Source organism: Phlebotomus papatasi, chromosome 3 (assembly GCF_024763615.1).
Source record: "Phlebotomus papatasi isolate M1 chromosome 3, Ppap_2.1, whole genome shotgun sequence".
Classification (NCBI taxonomy): domain Eukaryota; kingdom Metazoa; phylum Arthropoda; class Insecta; order Diptera; family Psychodidae; genus Phlebotomus; species Phlebotomus papatasi.
The window spans coordinates 34,903,660-34,930,729 of NC_077224.1; the positions used below are offsets into that span (position 1 = coordinate 34,903,660).

The 27,070-nt window shown below is 34.1% G+C and overlaps 1 protein-coding gene across 1 annotated transcript in view; it reads left to right on the plus strand.

Moving 5' to 3' along the window:
• LOC129805426 (lachesin-like) overlaps positions 1 to 27,070 on the plus strand; it is a 117,220-nt gene that overhangs the window by 51,295 nt on the left and 38,855 nt on the right. The window contains exons 3-4 of the mRNA XM_055853314.1: positions 8,631 to 8,847; positions 24,217 to 24,375. Of these exons, the coding sequence (XP_055709289.1) occupies positions 8,631 to 8,847; positions 24,217 to 24,375 (376 nt within the window). The remainder of the gene's footprint in view (positions 1 to 8,630; positions 8,848 to 24,216; positions 24,376 to 27,070) is intronic.

A 27,070-nucleotide genomic window follows, 5' to 3' on the forward strand; every position in this document is an offset into this window, starting at 1 on the left:
TGAACACATTTCGCATTTCTCTATCAGCACATTATGTAGGGGTGGTAAGTTTTGTCTCTTTAGAGTTTGTAATTCATGGAGAAGTCGTAGTGAAAAAGAATTTGATGCTTAAATTTGATTAAAAGTCAAAATTAATCTTAAGATTTAGTGTGCAAATTTGAGTTGAAGAAGTTATGTCTTTAAAATAGTTCTGAAGAAAATTTTATCTTAAATTTAGTTTGTTTCTCGAGGTTACTGATCAATGAATTAGACTTCTATGGTTTTGACGATGGGTGTGTCGAACTTGGTGAATCCTGTGAGAAAATCACATTGAAAGCGAGAGGGATGCAGCATGGAGAAAACGATGGTGATAGCGTTATCTGCAACACATTCAGCTTCACGCGTTATCAACTCAGAATCACATTTATTTTATTCTGTCGGACAGTTTAGCTGAAAAGTTCCAGCATGAGAGACAGAGAGACTGCCACTCGGAGCCTTGCAATATCCTTCACGGAATTTTTTTCCCATTCATTTTCTCTCCAATGTGCACACGAACCCATGGCAGGAAAAATCTTCATTCTCAGAATTCCTCTTTGGGTTTATATGTTGGGGAATGAAAATCCAAGGAGGGAGTCATACGCTTCAGTTTAATAAAGAATATCACTCTGTTAATTTCGTTTTGCCTCTTCTCGTAGTTTTTTTTTCCTTGTGATCTGCACCCTCTACATCACTCTCTCTCTTTTTATTTTTACTTTGCTGTGCCGGCAAAAAGGGTCGCTGTTGGTCACATTTTGCGTTCTGATCCTTATCGGACATTAATTATAAAAAAGGACTGCATTCAGCTATAAAATTGGCTTTTCCCGCCACTAGACGCTTCCGCAATTTCACCGTAAATTTCGTGAAGTGTCCCATGTGATCTATATACGATAAAATCTGTCCTTTTCACGGTACAAGTCTGCAATAATTTGGCAACGAGTGGTAGAGGATAAAGATTCCATTTTAGTATTATTCAATATAAACCGATTTCTAAATTGATTTTATGGATGAAAGTTTTTCTGGAAAGTTTCATATCGATTCAATAGGTTTATTTATTTTTTTTTTTTTAGAAAAAAGATTATTGTCGAATTCGTTATTGTCTTAAGCTTATTGATTTATATAAATAAGAATAATAATAATGCTGGCACAACATTCCATGACATTCCATGTTTTTTTTATTCCAAACTTTTTTTATAACCTGGTCGCAAACTCGTTTTGAATGTTTTAAACCGATTTATTTCTTTTAATCTGAAGTAATGCTTACGATCAACAGTATTACTTTTGATATGTTGTAAAGCTCATTGAGTATGCCCAAATATTGGTGTTTTATGTCAGCCACATGCAAGTGTTCCTCTTCATCTGCGGCCTATAAGCTCTATTACAAAATGGTAAAGTTAAAAAAAAATATACTACTTAACAAATTCTTGCCTTAATATGGTTTCATTCAGGGGCATGACGTTTCCTGTTTCTCATATGTTTTTAGCGTGCCGAAAAAACTTTGGAGTTTAATCGGTGTTTTATATCATTGTGGAATGAATTAGCAAAAAATATAGGGGAAAGTCGTCTGCCTTCAAACGAAAAATGGAGTTCTAAATTTAAGATTTTTTTCTGAAGAATCCACAAAATGGATTTTATTTTCTACTACACCAAAAACTTCTCTTGTTCATTCGGCGTATATGCTTACCTCATTTAGCACTTGCAAGTCCTCAGTTTTTCCTTCTGAGGAAATTAAAAAAGTGATGTCGATTTGTATGAAGGCAGCTGGCATAGTTTGCCTTTAAACGCGAGGCAGCTGCCTTTAAATGTTTTTTTTTTTCACTGAGAATATTGAATCAATAAAACTAAATGGGCTATAAATGATTAGATTGAAGCCTAACGCACTCACTAAAATCATCACTGCAGTCAAAAGACATTAAACAATAACTTTTCTTCACATTTTTCTGAAGCACTGTTTTGCACTTGAAAATTTGGAAGAAAAAGCCATTGAAGTTGACACTTGAAACATCCCGGCCGGAGCAAGATAGCAGGTTATAAGTATTTGTGTTCGTCAGAGAAAAGTAGGAGTTCGATTTCACACGTTTTGATGTATGGAAAGATAGGATTTAAAGGCACACGACATTAGCATTTAAAGGCTGCTGCAGGGTGATATTTGCAAATTTTTGCCACCCACAAAAATTGTGTCATCTGAACCAAAATGTAAGCCTGATTAACCTTCTATGTGTCACAATGGAAGATTTATTTGTAAAATGATTTTTACTATGAAAAATCACATGATTTGTGGAACATCAAAATTACAGTTTAGAGCTCATTTTTATTTTTTTGATCTAGCATCTAGGAAATAGGAGCTAGGCTCTCCATTTTTTGATGATTTGTGAGGATGATGGATAGCTACCTAATAGTTAATAGAATATAATTTATACTTTTGAGAACAACGAAAAAATCGCAACATTTGAAGGCTGCTGCATTTAAAGGCAGACGACTTTCCCCTAAATACAAAATACAAGCCAATTTAATATAGAATTGGCAACCGAACACCCCAAATTGGCAACCTACGTACTTTCGCAGATATCTCGTGAAATGTGTATGAAAACAGGAAAAAGTTTACACTAAAACTGGTCGCATTTTTCAGAGCTAATATCACCTCCCTGTTTTCATTATACTTCTGATGGTCATATAGGGGAAAGTACTCTCCCTTCGAACGTTCATGCCTTCGAATAATGTGAATTTTCTTTTATTTTTCCAAAGAAACTTACACATTTCTATTGAATATTAGTTAGCTTATCATCAATTATTGATAATTACGTGATAATTATGTGTAAATCTCTTAAGAAAGGTAAAAGAAATCCACATTATTCGAAGGCTTGAACGTTCGAAGGGAGAGTACTTTCCCTTACCGTATTTTTCCAATTTTTTGACATCAAAACGTTTTTTTGTCTAACATTTCGATAGTTGATTTCTTTTATCCTTACCACAGACTTTTATCGGCAATATTTAATAATTAAAAAATTAATTCAGTAATCAAACAATTTTTTGTGTAAAAATATTAACTTTCAGCATTTGAGTAGGGGAAAGTACTCTCCCTTCGAACGTTTATGCCTTCGAATAATATGAATTTACTTTTAGTTTTCCTAAGAAATTTACACATTTCTATTAAATATTGGTTAGCTTATCATTAATTATTGATAATTATGTGATAATCACGTGTAAATCTCTTAAGAAATGTAAAAAAAATCAGATTATTCGAAGACATGAATGTTCGAAGGGAGAGTACTTTCCCTTAGATAATTTTAATGCATGTTTAGAACATCCAGAGCATTATTATAGACAGTACAAGGCATCATTTGTTGGAAATAGAGTGGTGATATTTCGATGCCATCAATATCTCACATGGTTGTGAAGAGAGAGGCCGAACTTTGGATAAAGTTTGTCTCAAGCAAAAATAAATTTGTCATTCCATGACTTGAGCCATTATTTTCCAATTTGAGTTGCTCCACTGGCCATAAAATTATATTCCAAAAGACTAAAAGTGACATTTGGAACGAAGGATGAAAGTCTACTCCCCAGTGTTGGTCATCAATCACTAAAAGTGTAATGACAATGATTTAACAGAATCATCCCTCAGGATGAGGCTTCAACGACAATATCACATAAGGATTTTGGGCATATGTGGGTCGACTGAAATGAAGAGGGCTATCAAGAGGGTGGTTATTAAAATTTAATCGTGCCAATTTAAAATTTATATGTAAACAAGCACGCATGTATTGAGGAAAACATCAACCAATATTTACATTAAGGGTGTAGATTTAATCACGCTAAGTGTCTTCCCATGCCTTTATTGAGTTGTTATCGCATTACTTAAATACCCTAATTGGATTAATTTGATAATGAGCTAAAGTCGTAAATTATTGTTTTATATACCCTATATTTAAATCCACCGTTAAAGGGGTAAGTCCGGTAAGTTCGTTTATTCTTTGAACCGTATGTGTCTCACTATGAGATAGAGATTTCCGATTTTCGAGAATGTTTTCAATAAGTCAGTCTAAAGCGATTCTGGCTTTTAAGTTTAAGAGTTTGGCTTTTAAAACAAATATATTTTCATTTCGAACTCTTGTAGTATGCTACCTTAGTTGATTATGTAATATTACTTAATACCCTAATACTTTTATTCATTAAAGCGTATTTTCGGACGATGTATCAAATTCTGGAATTCGAGAATTTTCTGAACTTCTGTCCACTTATCCTGTCTTTTAATTTATTATGACTGAAACTGAAGTATCAGTGAGAAATATTGGTTTCCCCTTTCGAATATCGTATTCGTATATATGTTTTCTGCATACTGCAATAGGCATATCGTTCACTCTCAAAATATGTCCCAAAGCAAATTCAAAAATTGCCAATTAATATGCAGATTAGGCCATGCTATTTTTTTCATTTTGCTCTCTTTAAAAACAACAAACTTAATAATAAGAAAATCTGTTGTCCACAACTTTAGGATGAAAGTCGTCCCTTCAACTTCTATTTTAAAATTTCGAGCTATGGGTAAAGACCAGTTTGTTATTATGTCCCTCGTATCTGCAATAAATATTAAAGGATTATTTAAATTGGTTTTCAAAGGCATATTTGCTCTGTCATAAACATCTATACATTTATATTGATTTTTCGTGGTCTTCTCGTGTTAGGCATGTCAAGTAAAACGTGTCTAATTTTTACTGAAATTATTTAAAATTGGATTATTGAACCTTCGAGTTATAAAAGAAAATATTTAGAAAGATATTTTTTAAGAAATATATAATAATCAGTAATTGACACTACATCGGGTAGATTGGGGTAATTTGGAATTCTTTCTAAAGACTTCTGGTCAATAATTTCTCAGATGAACTCCTTTATAAGAAAAAATCAAAAGACAAGAGATTAGGTGGGTTACCAAGGCTAAATTATATTAATTATTTCTAGATATTTTTCAACATAATAAAAATATTTTATTCAATCTCTTAAGCATAAAAAATTACAACATTGCTCTATATTTTCAAAAATCATCATTCATCAAAATTCATCATCGAAGACCGGAAGTCGATATCTCTTACCGTTGGACCTCTTGGTCGAGATCAAACTTTAGGTCAAGTAAAAAAAAATGCTTAAAAAATTATTCAAAATCGATACTTAACCGGTTCATTACCGATGAAAACCAATACAGTCGAGTTCAGAATTTCAATGCCTTTCCAAAAAATCCAAATTTAACCAAATCAGTTAAAAAATGGTCCCTTCAAAGTGGTTGACTTTTGACCTTCAATAAATCAAAAAGGTGATTTTTCCAGTAATCGGTATGTTTGGTCGAAATGTTTGTCTGACCTACCTCTAAAACATATCCAAAAATCATTGAAAAAACTTGGTCCAATTTTGAGAAAAACCAAAGAAAACATGATTTTGGGGGGATAGAGGGGGAGGGAAAAACGACGTCTAGAGATATTGTTTTTTTATTGTGGTTCATCGAAGACTGGAAATCATTATCTCTTACCGTTTAAACTCCAGAACGGTGACAAGTTGAAAAAAGACGATTATAATATCTGCTCTCTCTTTGAGTTCGAGTAGTAAAATGAGTTGTCCGAAACTTAAGTCATCCGAAGGAAGCGTGCTTTTCCCTACTGGTCTACTACTATTTAAATAGATTCATAAAACATGAAAGAATATCAAAATCGGAAATTTGTAAAGAAATGATCAGTCTTGAATGTTCTGGCATGAGTTGCAATGATACGGACAAATAAAAAATGTAAATACATGAAAGGTAGTCAATTACGGATATACAGTGCCCGCTCTCTAATTCGGATCGGCGTAATCCGGACGAGTTATCGACGGTTACATATAAAATAATTTTGAGGTTATGTATGCATGTCTGTTCAGCAATGAAAATGAATTATCCTGTGATGTTTTTGTTTAATAAATGAAGTATAATAGCACAGAATCCTCTAATTATGTTTTTTTAAACTTCTTTAAAACTTTTATTCTAATTATACAAAAAATATTGTATTATATTTTCGAGACGTTGAACAAATTCAAAAAATCCATCCGGATTACGAAGCGGACATCTGTCGTATTGTCTCCCAATCATCCGGATTACAAAGCGGGCACTGTATATAACCGTTTTAGTACTGATTTCATGACATTTCCAAAAAATTGAAATTAAAACAAATCGGTTGAAAAATATGCCCTTTAAAGTAGTAAAAACCTTGACCTTCAAAAATTCAAGTATGTCATTTCTTAGGTCATAGGTATGTTCGGACGAAACGTTCCTCTTGACCACTTCCAAATCATGTCCAAAAATAAAAGAAATCGTAGGAGCGTAGGACCAGTTTTCGAAATAAACCCAAAAACATGGTTTTGGAGGAGTTAGAGGGGCTGGGAGAAAGGCAAAAAAAATTAGATTGTGAAAACTGCTTTCTCTTGGAGTTCGAGCAGTTAAAAGTCTGAAGATTTTGTTTTTTTTTTTTTCTTACAGGGGGTCACTGAAGACCGGAAGTTGATATCATTATCTATCCAAATAAAACAGATAACACTTATATTTACTGCAATTTGCAAAGAAAAACCAAAGAAATTTCAATAAACTCGAACAAACCAATTTTTTTTTCAATTTGAATGTTCCAAAAATTATTAATTTGTAGTAGGGTCGGAGGAACGTCTGTTCGACAGGGAACCCCTATTGACACTTTTGTCAAAATGTTGAAAATTATTTAATGTATCTAGTAAAATATAAGTAATATAACGTTTTTTCTGTAATATACCATTTACTATAAACACAGATGTTCAAATTTCATATCCCAAATGGTACAGAGTAGGGTGTCAATAGGTGCTGACACGAGTTCTTAAAGTGTCAATAGACGTTCCTCTCACCCTAGATACGGATATAGGGTTATGCTAATTATACAAAATCGGCTAATATGTATCTCTAGGGTTTTAGCTTCTAAGTTCCTTAGGTAGTGGACTAGAGAGGCTAAGAAAGGACGGACGGACAAACAGAGTATGTTGTCTGTTTTCTCGAAATTATTTCCAAAATTTTACTAAAAATCTGATGAGTCTTGGGGAAAAGGAGTTGAAATTAAAGGAAGTCGAAAAATCTTCGAAATTGATCAGATTAATTAAAATATAAAATGCAACAATTTTCAAAATTATTTTAAGTTCATTAGATAAACACTAGGGGCGTTCAGTTCGCTGTTCCGCAGTATTCACTTTAAATTCAATTAGGGGAAAGCGCGCCACCTTCGGACAATTTATGCTTCGAATATTTATTTTTTTTTCAATGTATTTTAGGGTAAGTGTGCCAAATTCCGGCCAGCTTGCAATTTCGGCCACATTTTTTGTTCTTCGAATATCCATGAATTTTTAGGTTTTGCATATTCTAGAGAATATACAAGGCAAAAGATAACAAGAAAATGTCGCTTCAACGAGCACGATGATCTGAAAAAGACATTGAAAGAATTCCGGGAGGGTACGGAACTATGAGAAATATGAGAATGAAGGTGGCCGAAATAGGGCACCAATGTTATGTCTACATTTTTATTCCCTTTAAAAATGACTAAGAATGAATTTAGTGAAAATAAAGACGTTAAATTGTCTACAAGGTTCCAAGAAACACTTCTTATTAAAAAGTAACAAAAAAATTCAATTTTTATTATAAACACATTTCAAAACTTGAGACTTTGGCGGTTGCATGCAACTATGCCGAAATTCGGAACACTTACCCTGTAAATGAATTTGGCCCATTATATATTGCGGCCACTAAAATGAAGGCCGGAATTTCCGGTTACTTGTGGCCCGGTGACCTTTAAGTGGTACTGATGGCTGGGGGGGACGGCTGTGGCCTTTATTTAGTGCCTTCAGTGAGACACATGGACTATTTGCAAATCCCCCTTCGCCGAAATTAAAAAACCCAGATATGCTGGGTATCCCCCTTATCTTTGTCCTCCCGGGGGTTGGAGCGGTCAGCTGATTTCCAGTGTGCCACTGGCTGTCTTTGAGTAAAATTAAAATAATTAATAAATAAATAAGTTAAAGTATTATATTTTAATAGCTAGTTCAATGCCTCCTATTTTCAGAAAATAGCTATGGTTAAAAAATCCATAAGGAACATAGAGAAAAATTGAATTGCCCGAAGCTTGAGTAGTCCGGAGGTAGTACGCTTTCTCCTATAACGTTTTAATGCGAATCTGTGTTTAAATTTCTATTACAGAAATATTCATTTTATTTAATTGCTGAAGAATTGCCTCTTACTGGAAATTGTCTCCCATACTGTCCATGCCATCCTTTATGATTCCACATAATTGGCACTAAATCCTCCCTTAAACATATAATCCATCGCTTTATTGTTTCAATAAAAAATTTTTACAAGTAAAGACGAACATTCGCTCTTTTGAGAAGGGTTGAGTAGCAAATTTTCTGTGAAAAATGAAAAGGCAAGTTGACGATCCCCCTTCCCTTTAAGGAAGATGTCTGAAAGAGGCAGAATTGTCTGTAAACAAAGTTATAAATTGTCTCAAGTCACAAATGGCCAGACGCGGAAAAAGAAGTCACAACATAGCTTTTTCTCCAGTGAATTGAAGTGCCATTTTGCTTTATCTTTGCAGGTTGCATGGATGCATTTTGAACAATCAGCTATATTAACAGTCCACAATCATGTCATAACACGAAATCCACGTATAAGTGTGACTCATGATAAGCACGATAAGCACAAAACATGGTTTCTGCATATTAACAACGTCCAAGAGGAAGATAAAGGACGATATATGTGCCAAATTAACACTGTGACAGCGAAAACACAATTTGGATACTTGCACGTTGTTGGTAAGTGAATTTAAAAAACTTTTTTTACTACCAGAACATCCGGAAATTTTACGAGAAGCAAATAAACCATTTTCTCCTAAAGTAGAAGATCTCCTGATAAAATGTGTCATAATATTTTCCTCTTCCTTTGGAAAAATTGGATCTTTGTGCGACATTTTTTTTTGGTCAAACATTTCAAGACTTCTGTATACTGATCGATAATGAGTTTTATAAAAGAAGGTCAAAGCTGTTTTTTTTTGCATCTTTTTTGCAACTTTGTAGGAAAGAAAGCGGAAACTGAACGAAGTGAAAATTAGGTGGTAACTTCTTTTCAGCACAGCAAGAGCTTCGTGCTCTGGTATTGCAGATGACATTCTGGCAATGCGATGTAGTAATTAAATTCTTCCAGATCCTTTTCTGTGCCATGGCTCAAGGTATAAATGGTAGAATATTTCACTTGAGAAACTGCACTGGTGTCACTTTTTTTTTTACTCCCAAGCACATCCTTCCTCTATCTAATGTCCCTGATGAAGTTCTCTCGGACTGGAGAAGAACATTTGCCAACTGTATAAGGGTGCAGGAAGAGCAAAAGAGTCAGATATATTAATCTCATTGAAATTGTTGACAATGAATCTTGGCGTGAATTGGAATCCTTTTCTTGGCTCACAAATCTCCTTGAGATGTTTTTACAAGATGAGAATTGTTATTCTTTTCTGTCTCATACAACAATATAAATATATATATATATATATATAAACCCGTGTATTTTGTGAATGATGTTGAACTACTTTCATCCTGGAGTCTTTTCTTGTTGTTGAAATGTGAAGGTACTTGTCGGGAAAAATTATTGTTTTATTTATTCACAAACAACAAACTGATAAACTCTTGTGTTATTTTCACGCTTCTTTAGTTTCACCAAACTGTGGCTTTTACAATACTGAGTAAAAGGGATACTCTCGGAGAATAGGTACACAACTATGTATATATTTTATATATACAAAAGGCGGATGTTTTCAGTATAGTGCGTCCCTAGAACTTTTCTATGTTGTATGGGCTGAGGGGGAAATTCAGAGATAAATGTAGGAGTTGCAGATATCCTGGTGACAGAGATTTTTATGGTTGCCTCATACTTCAACAGGAATGTTAATCCACAAGAACGATAACTGTTAAAAGGTATCTTAGAACCTTTTACAATAAATCTAGGTTGATAAATTAATCAAAAGACGATCTCTTTCGCTGTTGTTCAGGATCAAAATAGAACACCAAAGTTTGCTGACGTTTTATTGCTCGAACGGCTTTTATGGTCAGCGACTGACTATGGACACTTTTGTCTCTCACTTTTGTTTCTCTTTACCCCTAACCCATTGATTGTTTTCCAAAATCAAATTCGTTTTATTTTACTGCTCAAACTTAAAGTAATCAACTTCATTCAACTTGTTACTGATCTGGAGCTTAAACAATATGAGATTACAAATTCAGGTCTTCGGTAACCCTCCTAAAAACTGAGAGAAATCCGAAAAAGTTAAAATAACATTCCGGAAATGTTTATTTTACCCCGCAATATTGATCCGAAATCGGTGTAAATATTATGCTTTTTAGGTAAACTAGGGGTTAAAGTTACCCTTTTTCATATTAATTTTACCTTTAAGAATATGTAAAATTAACATTAAAAAATGTTGATATATTTTTATACCTTAAAAGTGTTAAAGTTATGAGGAAAAGATGTTAATCGCATCCCCGTTTTTCTCTCAGTGTATGAAAACATTATCTAAAGACTGTAATGTATAAGACGAGGTTTCGGGGTAGACTAAACTGATTTATTCATGCTATAGGCTTATATGCAATACTGGTTGGGAAGTCTGGTCCCGTACCACTATTGTTCTTTATTATAACAATGTATGTCAAAAAAATTTTTTCTTCTTCCTCCACCCTTCTATCTCCACCAAAACCATTTTTTTGTTTTTTTCGTAAACGGCTCCTTATGATTTTTTTTTATAACTTTCGGATATGCTTTAGAGGTAGTCCATTCGAATATTTCATCAGTAGGCACTAAAAAATTTTCAACATAGAATTTTTGAAACACAAAGTTAAACCATTTTGGAAAGCCTATTTCTCAACCGATTTGCTGCAATTTGGATTTTTTAGAAAGGTTTTGCAATTTCCAACCCGACTTCACCGGATTCAATCTGCAAAAAATCGGTAAAGGTTTAATTCGATAAAGGTTCTGGTTTGGAAAATGGTAGAAGTCACTAGGGATCAGGCCTGGTGAATATTGTGTTTGAGGGATCAGTTTAAATTAAACCTGATTTCTTGCAATTTTGCTTGCGTGACTAATGATGAATTAGCAGACATATTATCTTGATTATAGATGACGAGAATGATGAGAATATTGTGTTACTAGTTATGTTTTATCTTTTCCAAGATTATTTCATACACATCTCGAAATACGGATACCATAACGTTTACGGTTCAGAATTGCGTTTCTGGATATTTTTGGTCACTTTTACTCGTAGAAATGAATTATTTTAATTGATGCATGATGATTGGTGTGTCAAAATGGATCAATGTATCATCCATGGTTATCAATTGGCGTAAAAACTTCATTACTTAGTGTAAACATTGACAAATTCGGCGGAAAAGTCGTAACATGAATTCGGTTTTTGGTAAACTTTGAACAAATCGCGACATCTATCGCCTTTTTATACACAAAATTCAATTATTATAGTTAACACATGACCAGACGATCTCTTTGAAATCATAGTTATAGTTCAATCAATTTTATTTTCAGGTCATTTAGCACAATAATATAGATTTTTCGACGTTTTCTGGCGTACTTTTCTCATGAGTGCGACCTACGGTTGAAAAGGTCTCGACCTCAGGTACAACATACTAAAATTTAAAGAAAAAGCATTATATAGTTTTCGAAATATTCGACATCGAAATTCCGAAAATTAATTTTTCGATTAATCGGACCTTCGATTAAATCGTATACAGATGGGATGTTAAAAATTGTAATGTTCCTCGAGAGATTTCCAAAACACTAAAATTTTTCAAGTTCTGGCCATTCCGGAGATATGGCCATTTTAAAATTTAATTTTTGATCCCTTCTAGCTCGGATCAGAGGGGTCGAAGGGGCTTAAATTTTTTTTTAATCGAAAGCGCTTAGGCCGAGCTATAACGTACTAAAAAATTTGAGATCGATCAATGACATAGGGGTTGACTTATTGAGGAAACAAAATTTGAGGGTGTTCCAAAATGGCGGTAGGGGGGTGAGATGGTGGGTCTGATACCACCTACTCGTAGCCACTTATCGACATTTAACCTTGGCTGAAAATCGCTTGTAGATATCTCTCGCCGTTCTCTCTTCAGAAGTATTTAGACAACAGACGGAAGGGCAGACAAACGGGACGGGACATCCACGAAAATCGATTTTTATCGCATATGATATTCGTGATCTATTATGAGTGTCAAAACGTGTATATATGCAAACAAACGCCTGGCAAGTTGGCCTTTTTTGTATGGAGCTTTTTGAAGCCAATTCCTAAATTAATCTGGGACTCAGCTCACAGTGCTCCAAGGAAAAAATTTATTTAAACAAAAATTTAGTATATATATCCCTCCATACGGAAAGGTATCTTATAATACGGAAAAACTTCTCACTTATTAAATATTTAGCATAACGATCACGAGTGCAGAAAAATTCCCATACGCATTTGTATGCGAAAGTAAGAAATTGGCTTCAACTTTGAAGGCCACTCGCCGGGGACTAGGATGCAAAATTTGGGCCCGATCTGACGAGGTAGGATTTCACCTAGGACCAGAAAAGCTGCGATTGTGAAGAATCTTATATCTAAAAAATCGTTCTGAATTCTAAGAAAAAATTTGCTTTAATTCAATCTTTATCTCTTTATTTCATTTTTTAATTTTAGTTTTTTATTTCTTTAACAGTTACAGTAACAAATACCTATATTTGAATTTGAAATATCAGAGTTAAAAATAAAATTTTCTCATTTTAAGAAAACATTTGATTCTTGGTGGTTTCGGATAAAGTTTTGACTCAATACTTTATATTTCTTTTCCTCTTTCGATTGCAAAAGCATGGAAAAAAATATCTAAATCAAATAAAGAAAAGAGATTATATAGCAAGTTTGAGAGGAGATATGATGGTATAACTTTGGAAATTTTCATCTATCTTGTCTATAACTACTATAACATGATTGTAATGTGATGATTTATTGCGAGTGCAGGAAATGATTCGTGAAATAATGTGATTAAAGCAGAAAAACATTTTTGTCTCAACATGTGTGCAGAAAATTTCTGTGCCAAAAATAAATGTTTGAGGGTGGGATTAGGCTAAAAGGGATTCCTCATCATTCCCATGAAAAAATCAGTGAGATACAGAAAAGAAGTTTATAAGGGGGTAAAAGTTGTTTTTAAGCCTCACCCTTACGGCCAAAGAAGTCAAATGTGAAAAAAAAAGAAAATGAAGTATTATTATGAAAATAATGTAAAAGTGTTTGTGAATAATTTACATTCTCAAAATTTTCAGTGTTATGTGCAAGGAAAAGACAATTTTCTGATTATGTAATTACAAAGTTTTTCAACCAGGTATCCTGGTCTGTTCTCAATTGTACCCTTGATGTAGTTTGGACGCAGAGAACGTGTAACTTTCCTTGTTTCCCTCTCTATTGTCTTCAGTCGTTCTGTTTAATGTAAATTTATGCAGACGAGCGGAATTCTCCATCTGCAAGGCAGCACTGTGAACAGAAGATGTTGCCCATAGGAAGTGTTGGTATTTCCTGTATCAACACGTTCTCTTCCGCAACATAGCCCAAATAAGCATGTCAAATTGGCTATAGTTTTCCCTCCACATTATCACATAAATATGATTTATAAACAAGAATTTATAGACATTTAGATACTTTATTGCTTTCTGATGGCTCTACAAGTCTCGCAGTTATTGGACAATAACCATTTAATTTACTTAATGTTTTGTTCCCTCTCAATCCCATTCAAGTTCTTTACAATAACATTTTTCATTTGATTTACACAGCTAACAAATGTTGACAAAACAAAGATAAATTCGGAATTGAAGTTTAATTGAATATTAAAGATATTTAAAATAATAGTTGAGAGTTCGTTAAAAGAAAAAGTAATATACTCAGATTTACGAGTAATATTATACATGAATTAAATTTTATACAACGCCATTATTATCTAACTATCAAGCTGAAGTACAGTGAAAAAGGTTTTCTTTTAACTTTGATACTTATTTTCTTTACTATAGATTTGATTGAATACATTAATATCTTGCAAATCAAAAAATCAAATAAATTAGTTTGTTATTGAGAACAAAGTCTTTTGATAGCCTCTATTAGAACTTTGGCTTTGACCGGTTTCAGACTTGTTCGGAAGTAAAAGGCTTGTTTTTCATTCATTTGAATTCAAATACCGGAATTTTAATAACATGAAAGTTATGTTTAAGTTTAGGCGAAATCTATTTATTAAAATTAAATATTTGGTTAATATTCCAAACACTTTGGTAGTAGTTGGATATCAAGTTTTGGAACAAATTAAAAAGTAATATTGCACAATATTCGAACAAAATAAACCAACTACCGGTACTTTACCGATCCATTACAGATAGATGAGATGAAGTTGGAAATTAAAAAAAAGAGCCTGTAATCTAAGCAAATTGGTTGAGAAATAAACCCTCCAGAATGGTATAATTTTGAGTTTTAAAAATTCAAAATTGTGATATTTTAAGGGGCTAGGTCGGTCACTATAATAATAATAATTCTACATTTTCTCTAACTTTTTTTTTAAAGAACTAAAAAATTTGTTTAAGTCTAGTTCCTGATAAACAATTCAAATTTATTTTCTGGAAAAATTTTGAAATTTTAACAATTCAGGCGTTATGCCCTAGACACACTTACGGCTTAAGCCGAGAGACGACTTAGTGGAAAATGATGGAAATGCACTTTAACCATTATTAGGTGAGATTCTTAACAATCTCACCTACTATAATCCTAACAAAATTTCATGTCCTCCGATCGCGCTCAAACTTGGCCAAATGTGTTTCGCCACTTCCTGATCACGAATATATGGGGGGCTAAGTTACGTTCCCGGCCGGCCGGCCGTCCGGCCGCTCTTTGGAGCTTAATAGCTCCAAAACTAGAAAAGATATCGACTTGCGGTTTTCGGCAAAGGTTAAATATCGTACAAAAATTGCAACTTGGTGCATTGACCCCCCACCCCCCACCCCTCTTTCCGCCATTTTGAAGACCCCCCTTTTTTGTTTTCTCAATAGCTCCGCCCCTATGGCATCGAGCGGGCTCAAATTTTAGTATGTTATAGCTGGGCCTTAGAGCTTTCCACCAATACCAAACTTAAGGTCCCCCGACCCCCCTGACCCGAGCTATAAGGGTCCAAAAAAAATTTCTGAAAATGGCCATAACTCCTGTTCTAATTGTCAGAATTTAAAAAAATGAGGGCTTTTTGGAAAGTTCTCGTGAAATGCCACTTCACCTTCTAACAATGCAAGTTCATAAAACCACCGCTAGGGGCGCTATTATTAAAAAGAAAATTTTTAAATCTTAAAAGTTAAATAACTCAAAAATTCCTTATGCAATCGGGCTGAAATTTTAGTATGTTGTAGCCGTTGATTATATCTATCAAACAAAAAAACCTTAAGTCGATCCATAACCCCTGACCCGAGTTATAAGGGGTCAAAGTTCGAACATTGACCGGCCTCTATCTCCGGTTCTAATTAACATAGCGACCTAAATTTTACCTTTTTGGTTTCGTCTCGATGAGCACTTTCAGATGGAAGTTCAAAAAGTCACCACAGGTGGCGCTGTGATAGCGTCAAAATTCATCGAAATTCAAAGACATTATTCTCAAAAACGGCATTGTGCAAGTTAATGAAATTTTAGTATGTTGTAGTCCAGTCTAGGACGTTTCCAAAATGGTGCAATTGTGTGCTGTGGTTAAAACAGAATTGGAGATATGAGGGGTCAAAGTTCACAAAATTCAAAAAATCATATCTCCGGTTCTATGTGACCGATTTTGATGAATGAGGGCTTATGCGAAAGGTCTCACCAAATGCTACAACTTTCTAAAATATTTGAACTTCGTGGGACCAACACCAGGGGCGCCACAGTCGAAAAACCAATTTCAATATCACATAACCTCAATTATCTCGACACGTGCTTAACCGATTTTGATGATTACTTCGACATAATTGTAGTGAACTTTCGTGTCTACATTTCGTCCATAAATCATTTTTCCATCAGATAATGCGATCTGTCCGATTTTACCGTTTAAGTGTGAAAAAATTGATTTTTCCCATAATAACGCTTTGAAATCACTCAGATGCCAATTTGACTGCCTCTACTCCACAAAGACACTTAAAATATGGTTTTAAATGGAAAGTCCCACAAAATACAACAATTCTTTGATATAGTTGAAGTTCAACAAATGACTACTTGGGGCACTCTGGATGAAAAAACGAGTTAAGAAACAAAAAACCTCGCTTATCTTGGCTTCTAAGTAATCGATGAGATCATGTTCTATTGGAAAATTATAGAGAACATTCTGGTCTACATTTCACCCATATATCACTTTTCTGTCAGTTCATCCAAATCCTTGATATTTTGGTTTAAATACAAAATTTGTATAATTTCACGAATTTGATTCAAGATAACTGAATGGCGTCTCCCAACTTCAGCTCCAAATCGAATTTGCATGCACTCCGAGTTAGCTCACGTTAAGAATCTAACCTACATAAGCCGGTTAGAATTATCTGTCCCTTTCTAATATAATTACGCTAAGCCGTCTCTCGGGTAATCCTCATGTCTGTCAAGGCCCTTTGATCTCGATTTTCGGAAAATTTTTTGGAAAAAAAACTCACCCTTAGCGGTGGGTAATATTATTTGGAGTAGGTTCATCTGAAGCCAAATTTTACCAGTTAGAAGAGTTAAATTAATATTTAGGGGAAATTTTCACATGGGCTATTCTCGAAGCTCGAAACGCATCCAAACAAGAAAGCAATCGTTAGAACTGTTTTCGAAATAAATAAAAAACATTATTTTGGATGGTTGGAGGGGAAGGAGCGTGTAAAGGGATAATGTGTTTATACACTGAAGATCTAAAAATTCCTACCTTTTGACCTCAAAGTCGGTAACACGTTAAAAAAGCATATTGTAATTTACTACTCGTAGTTCGCAATTTCATTCAATTTCGGATAGGTTATCTGACTAAGTTATGTGAATTTTAATTCATAAACATCTGGGACTGTAAAATTCGCCATTTTGAATTTTTGCAGGTCAGAGCTAAAGGACTCTAGCGGGTTCAGTCTTTAACCCTTTAAGGACGATTGGAACACCGGTGTCCCATAAAGAAAATAATTTTTCCTGACTATCTGAAATTATTTTTTTCTTATGTTTGTACGTAATTACAAAATATAAGTTTGAAGGGATCTAGGATATTTTCTGCAAGTCTCCAACTATTTGATATAGAGTAAATATTTAACCTTAAAAGTGACGAATTTTTAAATTCTCATATTGAAAAATAATTTTAATTATTTTTTATACTTCCAATTTTTTTTAAGCCAAACCGTTTTGGAAAAAGAAACTCCAATACTTATACGTAGTATTTTTCATTAGACTGAAAATTATTATTCATTGGTATTGTCAGAAAAATTACATAAATTTTTGGGCTATTGTCCCTATCGCTCGTAGATGTAAAAATGCATCGAACCAGAATATCTTTTGGATTTTCCAAAGTCAGATGTAAGACGTTTCTTTGATTTTGTTTATCGGTTAAATTTTTATTGTTGATTTTCGGTCCGAAAAATGTTTCTTGTCGTTAAAGGGTTAAGGGAATTGTTTAATTTGGTATTTTTTTAAGGGCTTTAAATTTACTACTCTGCTGCATGAGTCTCAATCTGTAAGAAATCAATAAAATGTTAATAAGTGTTTTTTTTTTAATTTTAATAATGCTCTTTATTTAATCGATAAACAGAAAACCGTACTGTTTACAGAACCGAAACACTGGAGACTAAATTAAATGTGAAAAGGTAGAGTATTCAAAAGTACCTACTCACTTCTTAACTAATTTTCGAATTCGGAATGGTTCTATGATAACTAGTGAATGTGTTTAATCGGTAGTAAATCGGTAGGAGAAAGTGGGGCCCCTTTGAATTGAGGCGGCTTTAAAAATGGGCTTCTCCTATTTTTAAATGAAACTGGACCTTATTATGATATAATATAGCTCAGAAAACCCTACTTCCTACTAAGGTACCTTACTTCCCCCTATACACTCAAAATCCATGTGAAAGTATATTTCTCAGAGAGAAATATCTCGTCAGTTCGAGTTTTTCACAAACACGTGACGGTTTTCCATCTCTTTTTTTATTATAATTCATTATTTAAACCAGTATTTCGTACAAAATTCTATCAATCGAATAAAATAGATTTTTCTAACTATAGACTTTCATACACCCTTCATTTAACTTTAGAGGCAGTTGAAGAAACCGAACCGCAATAGGTGATACCTATCGTTCTCTTGGCACAACGACTAGAGCATTACCATTGAAAGTGACTTCGGAAATGAAAAATAAAATTCAATAAATGCTAGATGAAACTTACAAACTCAACTTTTATGTCGTAAAGTTAGGCCAGAGTGAAAAAATCGGCGCTGACGACAAAGTATGGTGAAAGTTTTACAACTTGCCATACCACAAGTAATTTCTATTGAAAATATTATGGGATGGCTAAATGTATGGGGTGTATGCCGAAACAGCTTCAATTACGTGTTATCTATAGACATGCAGTCAGTTTATGTATAGACTCTTATATTTTTCCAATTAAATATCTCACTGCATTCATATTTACAAAAAAAAAAAAACATTTTCGTATATGGCAAAGTTTTGACTGACAATTTGGCTTGGAGAGAAAGCAAGGTTTTTTTTTGTCGTGCGACCTTAAGGGTTGGTTGGTCCTGTTGAGTGGAAGGGATGGAAATTTTGCATTGATGGAGAGAAAACACATGGAATCTACATATCCAATTAGATGGAAAAGGCGAATTCTCGCTTGACTTCCTTAAGAACATCTCACTTGAGTGGCACTCGAGATCATCCTTAGTTGCCGTTCGTCGTGATTATTGAAGGACTCCAACTGACTTGTAGGGGAGTCGAATCTCAAGAGTACTGCTATTCAAATACTCCCAACGTCTGGCTTTTCATATTCATCATTTCTACATTTTCATCTCTTCCCTTTACCATTTTGTTCCAAATCTACCCCAAAATTTAAAGGAAAACTCTTCAACCCAACACTCATCTTTGTTTTTAGTTTTGCACTGCCGAGGAGAGGGTGTCCCCACCCACTGCCTGTCACCTCATCCTCAAAATAAGCATACCTTCAGCCACTTGCACACCCATTCAGATAACTCACACAGTTGTACAAAAGCACACATAGGAATGGAAACTCTCCAAACAGAAATTATATTATGATGATGGCCACAGAGAAAGAGATAGACTTTTAGTGCCATAATTTAATTAATTAAACATAAAATTTTACTAAACTTTCAAGCATACGTTCACACACAAAATAGCTATAAGTGTATAATTGAATCTGAAGAACTTCCTTCAGCTTTACGCCAAAACCAACTCCGCCAACCCCCAACAATTTCGAATAGAACTGGACTCTTGTATACCCAATCTCCGCAACTACCCACAGGGAGTGGACTGATAGTTTCAGCGAGATAAATAAGTTTCAGAGAGGGTGATTTTCATAATTAATTTTTGGTCAACTTGGGCCATCATCCGAAAATTTAATCTCATACCAAAACACAGATATATGTACATAGTTTTGTATTTTACAGAAGGACAAAACAATGGCTATAAATTCCTATTTGGATCCTAGCAGAATTTCCAATTCAATTTCCAAAAGGGCATTAGATTAAAGGGGAAAAGGTCATGATATAGGTTTAATGTCGAGATTCATTCATTCATTCATTTTCAACCGCTTATCCCTATTGGGGTCGCGGGCCCATGACACCAAGGTTAACAGCCCACGCCTGTCGGTCCTCCGCCACTTCAGGAAGATGTTCGAGTTCGATCCCAAGGCGCTCCCATGCAAGATCCTGAATTTGATTCAGCCACCTTTTCCTAGGCCTGCCTCGAGGTCGAGGTCCCCTCACAATGTTAAGATTCATTTCCAAAAAAAATAATATAATTAAAGTGATTAGGTGGTTCAATAATGAATTTCCGGCTTTACATGAATTTTTAAATCTTTGTGTAATAAATTTAGGGTAATGAACTTAACATATAAGGTCAATAATGCGGTATTCGCTTTGATAATTTGTTTAGATTTTAAAGGGTAATTTCATTATATTGCTCTAAACTGCGAAACTCAATTGAATGGCCTAAAATCATGTTTTCATGGATTGTGGATTTATTTGGATCTAAGAATCCCTTTTCCAGATTATATGTACATATATTTATTTCAATTTCTATATACCCTCGGAAATTTTAAATTTTGGAAACAAATTTTGAGAAAACGAATCTTAGAATTCTTCAAGTAAAACTGCATTTTGCAAAGTAAGATGATGGCAAGACCTACGGCCAGTGATATAATTTTTAGGTGATCAGTACTTTCTTCACTGTGAGTAGAAGTAATTTTAAATGTGTTACATAAAAAAAAATATTTTGAAAAATCATACAATTTGAGGAAGATAGTCAGTTTCTAAACACGTCAGTCGAAAGATTTTGAAAGGTAACATGAATTTTAATGGACTAAAAAATGTGCGTTTCTTATACTTTTTATAAAAATCTTGTTTCATTTATAAATTTTCAGAGACACCTTTGAAAATAACTATCTTTACGGTGAACACGATTACACATTGTAGATTCTCCTAATTGTAAAAATGTAATACTTTTTGATAGTAGTTCTTTGTAAAATAAGTTATTATCATCAGGATGGCAGCCAAAATTCCGAAAGCCAAAATCCCGAAAGCCAAAGTCTCGAAAAGGCCAAAATCCCGAAAAGGTCAAAATCTCGAAAGCCAAATCCCGAATGTTCAAAATCCTGAAAGAGATGACATTGGAGGAAAATCTTTAGAATAATTTCCCAAGACACAGAACATTTCCCTTTCTCTCCAGTAAGCGCAGGTGCAATCGTGGGAGTAGCTATGACATTTTTAAGAATTCGGGATTTTGGCTTTCGGGACTTTGGCTTTTGGGATTTTGACTGGGTCCTGTTTAAGAAAAGCAGATTTTAGAAAATATTAGAAACAAGCATACGGACGAAAAAAAATCTTAGACAGATTTATTATTTACGGGTACATCACCGATTAAGTTCGATCCATCCGGGTTGAAAATTAAAATATCTTTCAAAAAATCCAGATTTAAGCAAATCGTTTGAAAAATAGGCCCTCCCAAGTGATTAAATTTTGGTCTTCGAAAATTATATGTCGAAATGTTTTTCGAACATAAGTGTCTAAGAACGAAATATTCGTCTTGATTAGCTCCGCAACATATTAGAATAGAATAGAATAGAGGAAATTGGGGCACCACCAAACACGGGGTACCACTAAATACTAATTTTTATTTCTAAACTACTTGGACTATCTCGACCATTCTTTCAGTGGACAAGCATCCCTATAGTGCCTATAAATTCCTATTGGTCTTATCATCTGATGTCGAATATCCGATTAAAAAATCGCAGTATTTGGTGGTACCCCGTGTTTGGTGGTGCCCCAGTTTCCCCTACTTATCTAATCACAAATAGGATTTATCCCTCTTACAATTGTGATAAAAGAAAAAAATTAAAAAGAAAAATAACAAAAGAAAATAAAGAGTTAAAACGAAAAAAACAAGAGGCGATAAAAAAAAATATGACAATGTGCTTCTTTATGATTCGTTCAGCTTGAACCTGAAAAAACCGACGAATCCCATCCGCGGACCTATACAAATATCACTGGGAATTACGATGAATACCACAATGCCTTTTACAAACAGTGACCGGTACAGACAATCACTGCTGACCTTAGGCACTATGAGTCCTCGAACCCTTCCCCCCTCACCAGAAGACTTGACTGGTATTCATGACACTTAAAAATTAGTGATATGGTTCCAGCGATTTAAGCCACAGAAATTACCTGACATAATTAATGAAAAAAAAACTGTGAAAAAACTTCTAGCAGCTGTTTTCGATATAAGGAAAAAACATGGTTTTGGGGGGAAAGAATGTGAAAGGTGAAGGAAAAGAGAAAAAGCAACTGTGCTAGACAATATTGACTTGGGCGGTCATCGAGGACCGGAAGTCAATATTTTTTACCGTTTGATCTCTAGCTGTCTCACAAGTTGAATATTGAGTGGATTATATATAACTGCTCTCTTTAAGTTTAAGCTGTAATAAGTCATGGCCATAAGTGGGAACTTTTTCATTTCGTGTCTAGACTAATAGCCATTCTTAATGATAAATTGTTTTATTTACATAATATTTACATCAATATTGCTTAAATTTTTTTCCATTGCTAGTAATTTAAATTTCCTTAAAAATTACAGAAGAGATTAAAGATAAATGCATATTTTTATTAAAAAAAAATAATAAGCAATATTTAATTAAAAAAAAAAGTAATATTGTTCTCTGTGAAAATTTGGGCTTTAAAAAATATGCTCAGAGCATAAGAATAAGCTTGGATATTGATTGGAAGTAATATATAAGTAGCAAAGATAACACACTTTTAATTATTTGATGCATTTTCAAGGCGTGTTTGCCAAACGTGTCAACCCCGTAAATTTAAAGTATTTGAAAAACAATTTTCTTTTTTATTGCTTAAAAGACAAATACACCTCAATGCAAGCTTTAAGAATATAAGTGAAGTTTAAAACCGTATTAATCATGATTAAATACAATAAATTAATTACCATTTAGATTTTTTTATTCAATCAAGTTTTTATAATAATTTTCTTTTATTCATTAAATTAAATAATTTATACTGAAAAGATTTATTCTAAAATGTTTTTGCGTTTCGTTCCTATAGTCAATCAAGTTTGGATGAAATTTATGAAAACAATTTTCATTTTATATCACATACACTTCTCAGAAAGAGAATGGTTACAAGATTAATATATTAACAATTTCGTTTATTGGTAATATTCCTGTGATGGCCAACATTGTGATCAAACATCAATATAATCTACAAATTGAATTGTTAATTTTACACAATATCGTAATGATACTTCCAAAGAATGTGAATATATTTGTTGGACAAATATAAATTGTATAGAAATTAATATAATTCCCTCAAAGCACATCGAGATTTGATTTGAATCTCTGCATGGGTAATTCACAAATGGAATATTTCCTCGTAGTACAAAGTGACCTCTTGTTTTCTGCTACAGCTAATTTAATTATTCCTCTGTTGATAGTACTGAACATTCGAGGGACAATTTCTATTCAAAATACTGTGTGAGGTATCACAGAAACACATCTGAAATAGTTCCCAGAGGACAAAAGAAAATTATCCCAAAATTCGTTGGTAATGACTTGTGCTTCTAAATATGCATTTGTTTGTTGAGAGCAAAATTTGTCTCTACGGATATGAGAGAAAATAATTAAACACTGAGAATGAACTAGAAGAAACTGACCTATATTTTACCTTTTGGCTTTAGTATCACATATATCATAACCAAATCATATCAATTTTTCAATAATTTTAATTGGAAAACTGAAGAGAAAAAAATGTATGAAAGAGATAAACGAAGCGAGAAAAGTTTGAAAAATCCACTTGTGATGTAAGTTCTTTTCGCACATTCACATAATTCAATTTCCTATGTTCCAAAATGGTAAATAACTGGAGGTAAACGGAAAAATCCTCCCCTGGGCTGAAGAGAGTAGAAATCTAGTGGATAGGGGTGTGATTTAAAGGACAAGGGAAAACATTGTATACCACAACTCCAGTGGCATTTATCATTGGTTTGGCCACTGTTTGGGTGCTCCAGAAGCTGCTTGGAAAAGTCTCCGGACATGTTGTGACAACTCAAAAATACATTAGTACAATCGAATCGCACTGAAAAATACCATTTTTTGCAACTTTTGTCGTATTGTTGCAGGATCATACCTATTCACATTGAGTTATGATGGTGCCACAACTTCTATACGAAAGATTTAATCGATACCATTGGCAGTTTTTCTTTTTGCCATCCCCAGAGTATCCTCTTCAACACACCAAATTAAGGAAATTGGCCCTAGAATTTATGCTTCCCCATTGAATTGCAACCATACGTGATGAAACCCCTTGTTGTTAAATGAATTTTACCACCGAAAAAAAATGAACTTTATTTCTTTGAATACTAAGAGCCATTTCATCTTCTCCTTGCAGTGCCACCGAACATTGATGATTCGATAACGTCGAGTGATGTCATTGTGCGAGAAGGTGCCAATGTGACATTGAGGTGTCGGGCCACTGGAAGTCCAGCACCATCCATAAAGTGGAGGAGAGATGACAACACTCGAATCTCAATAACCAAGAGTCTTAATGGTATGTTGAAACGACAAATTGAATTAATATTCATTGTAAATTAACCTAAAAGCTTCTTATTGAAGATTTAAGGTCTTAGAGGTCTTTAAGAGGAATTAGTTTTTAGATAATAATTTGTTATAATATTTAATACTGTCCAATATGTAATACAGGCAAGGGACCTTTTCGTAATCAAGATTTCAGATAATAATAATAATAATAATGCTGGCACAACATTCCATGAAGGAACAAGGCCTTCCCGCAAGGGGATTTCTAGACATGCATTATTAATTTTTCTTTTACGGGATAAGGTTGTCAGTCCCATGCCCGTGGAATCAAGTGCAGTGAAGCTCACTGGATGCAATCCGAACACCTTTAACGCCAGAAAAATTCCTGATGACCTAAAGGGGATTCGAACCCGGGACACTTGCATCTTAGAGCGACTACTCAGATAGATTTCAGATAGATCCGTAAGAATTTTTGGTTTCAGTAACGACTTAATTAATCGCAAAAGGTTATCGGATTGGAAAAAAATAGAACTAGGGGAATGTTGGCATGGTTCGCACAGAGTGAACCTTAAAACAACGCAAATTTTCTCTTTGTTTGCTAAGAGCTAGTTCGTCATTTCTTAGTCATAAGATAGATCTTTATTAAGCTCATGAAACGAGACAAGAAATGGTTGGTCAGTTCTTTGCAAACAAAGAGAAATTCGCATCGTTTGAAGGTTCACTCTGTGCGAACTATACCTACATTCCCCTATGGCTTTTCAAGAGTTAAATTGATACTAAAATTGTTAATATTGAGCTCCATAGTTCACACAAAATATTTATATGAATTTGTGAGGTTAATGAAATATTAAGGTAATATTACCGTGCTCGGAATGGGGAGTAAACCGGTCTGCCTCTCACTTTGTCTTATAGATCAGCCGATCATACAGCCTAAGGGCCTTGACAGACCTTAGAATAGAATTAGCCGAGAGACGGCTTAGCGTAAATATATTAGAAATAATGGTTAAACTACATTTCCATCATTTTCCATTAAGTCGTCTCTCGGCTTAAGTCGCAAGTGTGTCCAGGGCATAACCGACACCATTAGCCGATCATGGATACTAATCGGTGACGATAAGGCAATCAGAGGGATCGATACATCGATACAAGCACGAGTTGCACGCTTTTCGAGGTCACCTGTAAACTATCTCAGCTACCATAAGCTTATCTGGGCTTATAGGATAAGTGTGCCAAATTCCGGCCAGCTTGCAATTTCGGCCACCTTTTTGGTTTCTCGAATTTCCATGAATTTTTAGATTTTACGTACTCTAGAGATTATACAATGTAAAAGAATAGCAAAAAATGTAGATTCAACAAACGAGATGACGTGAAAAAGGCATTGGAAGAATTCTCGAAGGGCAAGGAACTATGAGAATGAAGGTGGCCGAAATAGGGCACCAAAGCTATGTCTATATTTTTATTCATTTTGAAATGTATTAAGAATGATTTTAGAGTAAATAAAGACGGTAAACTCTTTACAAGGTTCCAAGCAGCACTCTTTAGGAAGAAAGTATAAAAAAAATCAATTTGAATTTAAAATATTACATTTCAAACTTGAGACTTTGATGGACTTGGACGCTTGCATTCAACTATGCCGAAATTTGGCTCACTTACCCTAACTGGTTTTTTTTCAAATTTTCACCATTATGTCTTCTAAACGGTAAGAGATATCGACTTTCGGTCTTTGGTCACTCTCCCACTAGTCAATATTTTTCAGTAATATTTTTTAAGTGTCTGAAAATTTGCCCAGAAAATTTCGTTTAATTTAGATTATGGTTTGGAAGAAGTCCAGCTAAACATTTTGTTCATAAACACCTTTCACTGGAAAAATCGCTATTTACTTTTTATTCAAGCTCAAAGTTCAACCAACCTGAAGGGTCTATTTTTCAAGCAATTTTGATACCAATCGGTAATGAATCGGTAAAATATTTGGTATAATTTTCTAAAATTAATTGAAATGTTTGGGGAGAGTCCGCGTGTTTGAGACATTTTTTTTAAGTTTTAACTTCAAGGCATTATTTTAAAAACTCAGAAAATTATCTTGAAATTTTGTATAGCGTTTAGTTAGTTACTCACTATAGTATAGACTTTGTTAAAATAAAGATAAGTGTTTTTGACACATTTATTTAAATAATTAAAGAATATAATTCACTGCGCCTCAAACTTACCCGCGTCTGAAACATGCAAGTTCTCCCTTTTCTTTCCGATATACAAATATCCGATCCGATATTCAAATATCGGATCAATTTTCAACTTCAAAATGTTTTAATAATGATTTATAGAGAAATTTAAATCGACATTAAACTTATAGGCACCCAAAAAACTTGCTAAAAAAAGGATATTCAAGGCAGAGCTCCTTCTTCAGAATTCGAGAAGCTCGCAAAGCCTCGAACATTTTGTCACCAATTTTTCGGATTACTCAAAAACATGATGCAATCTGAGTTGCATCCGCGAATTTACCTGTCAAGCGGCTTCATGGCGCAGCTACCGGCCACGTCCAAGCGCTCTCGAGAGAGTTTCGCCAGACTGACTCAACCCTCCCCTTATACCAACTCGAGACAACCATAGGCGCACATCCATAGCCTCCCCTATGACCCGGTAGCTCGCTCCTAACCCGCTATTTAGCTGTAGGAGGAGTGAGATGATGCAACAAATACACTAACGGCCAA